At 36.2% G+C, this 9180-nt stretch overlaps 1 protein-coding gene across 10 annotated transcripts in view; it reads left to right on the forward strand.

Annotated features, from left to right (window-relative positions):
• The window catches only part of NIPBL (NIPBL cohesin loading factor), a 169741-nt gene extending 165163 nt beyond the window's left edge, over positions 1-4578 (forward strand). For 9 of the 10 annotated variants that reach the window (XM_074812998.1, XM_074812999.1, XM_074813006.1 and 6 more), the window contains 4 exons: positions 1429-1724; positions 2035-2209; positions 2838-3023; positions 3585-4578. In XM_074812998.1, the coding sequence (XP_074669099.1) occupies positions 1429-1724; positions 2035-2209; positions 2838-3023; positions 3585-3950 (1023 nt within the window). In that variant the 3' untranslated portion in view covers positions 3951-4578. Of the gene's footprint in view, positions 1-1428; positions 1725-2034; positions 2210-2837; positions 3065-3584 lie in introns of all 10 variants that reach the window. The other variant, XM_074813000.1, reaches the window with a different exon arrangement.
• Positions 4579-9180: the final 4602 nt, after the last annotated feature.

Consider the following 9180-nt stretch of genomic DNA (forward strand, 5'->3'; position numbering starts at 1 on the left):
GGCAGCCCATTCCAACACCTAACAACCCGTTCTGGAAAGAAATGCTTCCTAATATCCAGTCTTAACCTTCCCCGGCGCAACTTGAGGCCATTACCTCTTGTCCTATCGCTTATTACTTGGTTAAACAGACTCATCCCCAGTTCTCTGCAACCTTCTTTCAGGTAGTTGCAAAGGGGCGATGAAGACCTCAGCCTCCTCTTCTCCAGACTAAACAACCCCAGTTCCCTCAGCACAGAATAATAATAATAATATCAAATCTATATCATTCCCTGTTATGGCTGAATAATAATTAATTGCATGCATGTGGAAGCACATGAACCCAGAATCATAATGAAATACTAGTTTACTGTGGTTGTTCGTATAATTTTAATAATAAAATCCAGTTGGCTGTTCATTTTGTTTTCAAGTAGCTGATGCCAGTTGCATGTGTGTCACCTGAGAGACTAAATGCATTGTTTATTGTGAGAAAAGAGTGCACAATATGGCTTTTCTTAAGGTAGCATCTAAGAACCCGAGTTGTGGTATAGTATCTGTTGTTATGGCAATACACAACCCTGTAAGAAAAAAGACCTCTGCTTCTTAAAGACTTCCATGTCTTCATTTCCTGGACAACTTTAACAGTAGAAGGTGCAAACTGTCAGGAAACAAACCCCTTTCTAGAATGTCCAATCTGACTACTAAGTACAAGTCAGAGTTGATGCCTAAAAAGTACACTGCTTTGAATTCTCACCCTAACAAAGTCAATTTTTAATCAACTAGAAAGAGACAGTCCATTCTTCAGATTGGGGACCAGTGTGTATCATCCAGCACAGAGAGGATGAGATCCTGCTTAGGACATATTAAGTTCTGTGTTACGAAAAATCATACTATGTGCAGTAATAATGCACGTGTGGAATTCTGTAGCTTTCCAAGTAATAGAACTCATTAATACTGTGTATGATCACTTGACAGTTTCTCTGGTCAGCAGTGTAATTAGTGTCATAGAATTGTAAGACACAAGGATTAAAACCAGCTTGGACTAGCCTGTACCAAAGTACATATGGAAATCTACGTTACACAGAGAAACAATATCCAGGAGAAAGAAAAACAGAATTTTCTTCCTGATTTGTTGTATTTGGCCTTCTACGTTTTACTGAAACTGCTAATGAACTTGAGCAGTCTTTTAAGAATAACATGCCATACTTGTTATTGTACTTGTTTCTTCAATTCCTTCTCTGTCCACCTTGCAAAAAATGTGGGCTTTGGACCAGTTTTTCAGCATCTCTTTGCCATAAATAATTTTAATTTTGAATATCCAGTTATAAATTAATAACATTGTTCAGGGAATTCTTGCTAATTTAAGCCAGTAATGATTTTGGAAAGATATTTTAGAAATGTAATGCTACTTACTCTAATTTTGGAATGTGTGTTTACTTCTCTGTGTTGCAGTCTATGGTGAAAGACAAAAAAAAGGAAAGAAAACCTTCATCAGATGAGGAGACTGAGAGTGACAGTAACAGTGGTAGTGAGAGCGAAAGTGAGGAGGAAGCTTCTAAGCCTCGGAGGTTACGGAAACGAGTAGACTCTGATTCAGATTCCGATGAAGAAAATGATATAAATGCTGTGATGAAATGTTTACCAGAAAATTCAGCTCCTTTAATTGAATTTGCAAATGTCTCCCAAGGCATATTATTGCTTTTGATGCTGAAACAGCATTTAAAGAACCTTTGTGGATTCTCTGATAGGTAAGGATATTTAGATAATAGGCCATCTTGTAATCTAGTGGGTTCTTTGTAAGGATAAAGTTTGAAAGTTTTTTTTTAAAAGTTGATTGTAACTAATTGTTTAAGCAATAGATTAGCATAAGAGAAAAAACATAAACATGATAAATTGAATATGATGAAACTTTGGCTTAAAAAAGCAATTATTTAATTTCTTACCAGGATGTCTATTGTATATAGAATGATTAAAATATATTGAAAATTTTAAAAGCTTTTCCTTGAAATTGCTTTGGACTTTCCTTAAAAGCTCTTCCTTTTTGTTTTCTTTAAACAGTAAAATTCAGAAATATTCTCCATCTGAATCTGCAAAAGTTTATGATAAAGCGATAAACAGGAAGACAGGAGTACATTTCCATCCAAAACAAACTTTGGATTTTCTGCGGAGTGATATGGCTAATTCCAAGATCACTGAAGAAGTGAAGAGGAGTATAGTAAAACAGTACTTAGATGTAAGTAAAGTTGCTTTGCAGAAAATCTGAAATCCTTTCAAACTAGGTAACGCAGTATAAACTTGAAAGTAGATGCTGATGTATTGGATGAACATTTCAAAATGTTAAGTTCCTGGTAGTCTTATGCGTTATGCTGATAACTCACCACTTCTTCTCAGGATGTTTAGCAGGACTATCATTCAAAGATTTCCAATAAGTTTAAACACAATGAAAATCAATTTCAACTAAAGGATATTCATCTTTATGGAGTATTTTCTAATTTCTGGTATCCATCTTGTATACCTCTCTCATATAACTTGTTCACTTTATCCCTGACTGTTTCCATTATAGGAACAGAGATTAGATCTGGTGTATCTAGTCCATGCACATACACACCACCTGAATCTTTAAATATCAGTTAGAGAAAACTTACTGTTTTGGAAACACAGGAAGAAAGCTTTTACATGTCTACTGAAAAAAGAGAGGAAAGTAAAAAGTTTGTAGAACAAATCATAAGCTGTTCTTCAAGTCTGAAGTTGTCTGCCATTTGTTTTACCGTTTCTTTACCTTGCCGTTTTTTATTTAATGTAGTGTGATATAAATGTCTATTTTTAAAGTTACAATGTTAGCTAATCTGTTTTTTTAATAGTTCAAGCTCCTTATGGAACATTTGGATCCTGATGAAGAAGAAGAAGATGGAGAGGTGTCAGCTAGCACAAATGCTCGGAACAAAGCAATTACCTCGCTGCTTGGAGGAGGCAGCCCTAAAAACAATGCAGCTGAGACAGAGGACGATGAAAGTGATGGGGAGGATAGAGGAGGAGGCACTTCAGGGGTGAGGCGGAGGAGGAGTCAACGTATTTCGCAGCGTATTACGTAAAATGATTTTTATGTGCTTATAAATGTCAGTCTATTATATTAAATGTACACCAAGTAATGTAATCCACATGAAAGAAAGCATTTTGTAGATAGAGATTCTCTACTTAACCGTTTATACAACTTTTGTAGAAAGTTTAACAGAAAAGACAATAAAAAAAACCAAACTAGAAAATGAGATTTATCCCGTATAAAAAGTTATTAATTTTCCTTTGGAATGTACTGTGTGTTATCCTTTTTATTGTTGCCAAGTTTTTATGTAGCTTTATGATTCATGTGTATATATAATTTTATATATCAATAAGAGATAAAGACACGGGTACAAATTAAGAGTATGTGGTTTTACAAGGATATGTTAACCCCTTGGCGCTGGCGGTCGCGGTGCGTCTCATTGCCGGCAATGGAATGTGTGCTGGGAAATCCCAACTCCCGGCGTCAAGGGATTAAAAGCAATAAAAGCAATAATTTCACTAAAGTTCTTTTGTGTAACACTTGGTCTTTTTTCCCCCCAATGTTTTAGTCATTGAGAAGGTCAAAACGAAATTCAGACTCTACGGAGTTGGCAGCACAGATGAATGAAAGTGTTGATGTCATGGATGTCATCGCTATTTGCTGTCCAAAGTACAAAGACCGACCACAAATTGCAAGAGTAGTACAGAAAACCAGCAATGGCTTCAGTGTTCAGTGGATGGCAGGCTCCTACAGTGGCTCCTGGACTGAGGCTAAGCGCCGTGATGGCCGCAAACTGGTGCCTTGGGTAGACACTATTAAAGAGTCAGACATTATTTACAAAAAAATTGCTCTAACGAGTGCTAATAAGCTGACTAATAAAGTTGTGCAGACTTTACGATCGCTGTATGCCGCCAAGGATGGAACTTCCAGCTAATGAATTTGTACATGCAGCCAAATTTACAGGAATTGAAATAACAGAAAAACTTGAAATATCAACTTTCTGGCAAAAAAAATCAGTTAAATGAAGAGTAAGAATGGAACCTGGGACACGGGAAAAAAGAAGGAAATGTTTGGTAAACATTTTTGTGGGAGCTTCCTTCGCTGTTGTGCAGCAGAAACTTCTCAGTTCATTTTTACTCCCACTGTATTATAGTTTAACAAAAAAATTGTTTATATCTTGAAAAAAAAAAACCTTTCTGTTTAAAAAAATAAACAAGTGAATGTTGGAAATTAGTCTGTTAATGTTCTTAATAAAGTGTTCTTGGAGTTTAACCTAGCAGCGGATGGCTTTCTTTAGTTTAGCCCAGTTTCCAGGGAAGCATTGTTTTTCCAGGCTGTAAAATGGCAGAATCTCCTGGATATATAATTTATTCTGTTGAAGAAAAAAAAAAAAAAGCAAGGAAAAAAAAAAGCATGCAGTATCTATGACCTATCTGCAGGAGGAGTTTTTGTAAATGTAGATTTTGATGTATTAGGTCACCCTGAAATAATACAAGAAAAGGGATCCCCAGCAAATCTGGTGGAACAAATACTGCAATAAATTTTTTTACTTCTCTTTGTTACTTGTCTGTTTCCATTTGAATTTCTTATTGTAAAGATCTGTTTAAATCCATTTATATTATTTTGCAGTCTTTTATGTAAAATTTACTATATCAGTGGTTTTCAAAACAAGACATAAAATATTGTTTATACAGTTTGTATAGGCGGACTTCTGAATAATTGGTATCTTTTTATTTTTATCCCTTAAAGGGTGTAAACACAAGTTAACTCCAGGGTTTTATTGTATCCTGCAATATTTAGTATTAACTATATGATTTAGCACTGTGCCAAACACATTTTCAAGAGTACATTTTGATATAAAAAGAAACTATAGTTTATTCCTTGTATGCTTCAATTTCTTTCTAATGCTGTCCAGATGGTAATTTATGATAGTTTAAATCTGGGGAAAGCTGAATGACTATTCTGCTTGGGCTAACTGGCCATGTATGCATTTCTCTGGGTTAATATAGAGAGCTTTGTGTCGAAAGGAGATAGCTACCAGTATCTGAGGAGTGAATGGGTATGAGTCTGGGTAATTACGCTACATTCCTTCACAAATTAATTTTCAAAAAAATGTTTGTATATTAGACTATTTTTTTTACTAATTAAAAGATGTTTTCACATTTTGTAAATTGAAAAAATGCTATTGAAAGCTTTCAGAAGCATTTGCTTCAACTGCATTTGCCACCACCAAAACAAGCAGTTTGCCTTCCTAGAGAGTAAGAAAAGCAGTGTATTTGCAAACAGAAAAAAACTAAACCAGTTAAACTTTTTAGGGGACTATTTATCTTTGCTGTGGTTTCAAATGTATTTATCTTAAACAGGAGTTCCTCAATAAGTAAATCTTTCTATTATATTTCTTTTCTTTTACCAATTTAATTTATGGTAGGAGGCTATTTTTATGAAAGTAGCTTGCAGAATTCTAATACATTATTCAGTTTGTGAGGAATAGTAACAATATTCCAAAATATTCTCATGTACAAAAAACCCCATTAAACTGAAATTATTAATATCTCCTCAGAATCTAGTTAGTAATTATTCCTATGGGAAATGCCTTTTTGCTATTTCACCACTGGAATTTTTCAGAACAGAAATATTTTAGCACCTTTTTGTTTTCACTGTTAATGGTGTTTTTTTCACTGTACAAAAAGCCACCTTGGCCTAAGATAAGTATTGTTAAAGTTGGGAGAAGTAGAAAAAGCAGAAGTCACTGTGCAGCTCTGGAAGCTTTGTAGCAAACAATGAAATGCTGTATCTCTCAGGGCCAGGAGTGGAAAATTCATTATAGTGGAAAATTCATACTTTGAGAATAGAGGAGTTGTATGACATGTTACTACTAGAAAGAGTTGAAAATACTTCACAAGGAAACTCCCAAATGAGAAGAAAAAAGGATTTCGTACAGATGCCGACTGAAATTGTCTGTTAGGCATTTCTGATGCTATTTATATCAAAGCATCTTCTTTCTAGTACGTAATATTTCCTTGTTCATAAAGAAATTGTTTTCTGGTCATGTGGCTTTCCCAGTAGCAAAGAAGGTTTTTAATTTCAGTTTGCTTGCTGCAAAAGAAAAAGGTAGTCATGTTCATTTTGGGGAAATAAGTTCCTGTTAGCTGTGTATAACATGGGATGATGAGTTTCAGCAGTACGAAGTAGAAAAGCCCGAGCTTACAGCTGTGTAACCAGTGCAGTGCTCAGCTGAGTAGCAGCTGCAGTTTTACCAACATGAACCACATTATTGGCAACAGCACACACCAAGATAGGGATTTTTCTACCATAAAAAAAAAAAAAAAGTGCTGCAGTGCAGTAATTGATACAGTGACAGAATTTTACTCCTTTGTGTTGACATAGCTTTGTAGTATTTTTTCACTGTATGGTTACAGATTTTTGCATACATAACTATAATGATTATTGGTTTTTTTATTCTTACTGCTTTTTCCCTCTGAGTACAGGTTCTGTATGTGGAAACTTGTTGCAGTAGCTTACCTACAAAGGGATATTGTCAAGCTTTTAGAATTAACATTAGCCATATTGTACTTTTTAAGAAAACACAGATGCTTCCACAATCTAAATAAATAAGAACGAAATGATTATTTTTAGCCTTCCACTTCAGTACTGTAAAATTGCAGAGTAATTCTTGAGTATTTTCATTATCTGCAGCTATAAAAGATCACAATAGTTTTTGACAAAACTTTAATTATAAAGTATTTTTTTAAATGATTCAGTAATGCCCTTTTGTATTTTTTTGAGGTTCTTTATTGCTTATATTAACAACTCTAACATGTATAAAGGTAGGCATGGGCAATATTCAGCATAAGTATTTTAGTGAGGTGTGGCCATTAAACAAGCTATTTAAAATTTAAAAATTTGAGTCAAACTTTAGCCTTTGTTTTGCTGTTGTGGTGTCACTAGCGAGAATATTGTTACTGTGGAATAATTAGGTTGTGCTAAACATTAACGTGAAATACCTTGTAGCACGGCAATAGTTCTTAAATGTATGTGTGACTCATGACAGAAAAGTTTGTAATGGAGTCTGACTCATCTGGTGCTAGTTAAACAGCGGGATGTTCTGCCTAAATGCAGGTGTTAACAATGTTCCAGGGTAATGGAGGGATCCGTTCAACAGATCCTTACTAACTAACTAAGCTAACACGCTTTAACTCCAAGCCCCAGACAGATACTAATGGGGTTGAATTCAGACAAACACCTAATGCTTTTGTCATGTGCCCGACGCTCCTGAAGTCTCACGCCCTAGAAATAGCAGGAGCCCATGGCACAGGTCCTATATACTAGTTTGTTTCCACTCACTGAAGAGCCACACCATAATCATACAAGTGTTTCCATATCCCTCAGAGATTTTGTCATCATTAAAGTACTGAGTTGTAATGGGTGAGTTCTTAATGTAAGTAGTGAGTTTTTAGATTTCATGGTTCCTTGACTAAATATTAAAGTGTAATTGTTATATACAAATAAATTCATAGTATTTTCATATTTCATTTATTTAAAATAAATGTTTTAAAGTTCAGTTTGGACCCTTCCAAAATGAAACTTGTAAGTTTTTATCCTAGAATGCACATACACTTCATTGATCCCTTTCTCATTGTGCTCATGATCCTCAAATTATGCCTGGGGCACCTGTAAGGTATCCAGGGAGTCCATTTTTTAATCATTCTGAGAGAATTCTTGCCAGTCTGTGTCCTACCCATCAGACATAACTACATCATTTCTAGTTTCTACATGATTCAGATGCCATTCCTCACCTAATTTTGGAGTTCCCCGTGTTAGGAAGGAATCGTTTTCACGGGCCTGCATGCAACTGTGTACGCTGCTTGCAGCTGCCCAAGTTAAGTGTCTCCTCCAAACATCCTCCTCAAAAAACTCCTTAGCCTGAGGGTTGAGCTGGGGGGGACAGAGAGGGTGGGAGGGGAGAGTTTATCCTGGGTGGAACAGCACTAGCTCAGGCAACCAGGCACAGTGTGGTGGTGCTTCAAGTGTGTGGTGTGCCCTTCAGCGATCATCCGACTGGGCAAGGGCGTCTGCTACACCGGAGGTGCGAAAGTATGTCACCAAATAACTGTCGCGATTACAGTTTGTGACAGAGAGTGGCAAGTATTTCTCATTGTTTCAATGACTATTTAAAGAAATCTGTTTTGATTTCAAAAGAGCTTTTCCTGATCACTGTACTTAGTGCAGCTGTGTTGAAAGGCTCGTATGTCTGTTTCAAAAACAAGGATCCTGCTTCCTAAAAGCTAGAATGGTGATTTAGCTGATTTCCACCCACACCTCCCCAGGCGATTGACTATTAAACAGGATACTACTTCTGTGTTTGTAACATACCCTCTGTCTTTTGGAAGCTGTAGTTATGAGCACTAAAGCATGTTGCATGAGGCACTGCTTCAACTGCTCGCTTTGGTTGTAAACCTCACTCCCCAACACCGTTTTCTGTCTATCAGCTCATTGTCAATGCACTTCCTCCTTTCTCTTCTGCCAAAACAGGTTCTGAATTTGTTTTACCTATCCCTTATTTGCAATTCTGTTCTCAACCATAGAGGGCTACAAAATTTTTTGGAAACAGCCCAAAGTCCGTTATTACAGTTAATTTATTTTTGAGAAATCATACAGGGGATACTCCGGCTGCTCATTTTGACTTGTCAAGCACAGTCTGAAGGCTTACACTTTCTTAGGGCAGCAGCCTTCCTTCTGTCTCTTATTTTGTGTGTTTAGTTCTCTTGTTAGAGTTTGTGCTTGTACAGAAATAATACAGAATTTAAACTGCACTTTAATTCTTGTAAGCCAGAAATACATCTGTAGAGGAAAAATTCAATGGGTTTGTGCTTCCTGCTTAGACTACATGTGCTCTGTGAGCACAGGCAAAGTGTAATGATTCCTTGAGAAAATCCATTCATCAGATTCATGAGAGCTTTTTTGATTCTGAACAGTCCCATGTGGAGACAGATTTTTCAAGTTCAAGGTCAGGCTTGAACATCTCCTGTCTGATGCATCCCTGCAGTTCTGAATGGTACTGTTTCATCTCCACATACAAATCTGCGGGCCAGATTCATGTAATACCAAGTTCTCTGTGATTTGGATCACTCCTCATCAATTCTTTTTATTTGCTGTCCAAAAGT

The sequence above is a fragment of the Strix aluco genome, chromosome Z (assembly GCF_031877795.1).
Source record: "Strix aluco isolate bStrAlu1 chromosome Z, bStrAlu1.hap1, whole genome shotgun sequence".
NCBI lineage: Eukaryota > Metazoa > Chordata > Aves > Strigiformes > Strigidae > Strix > Strix aluco.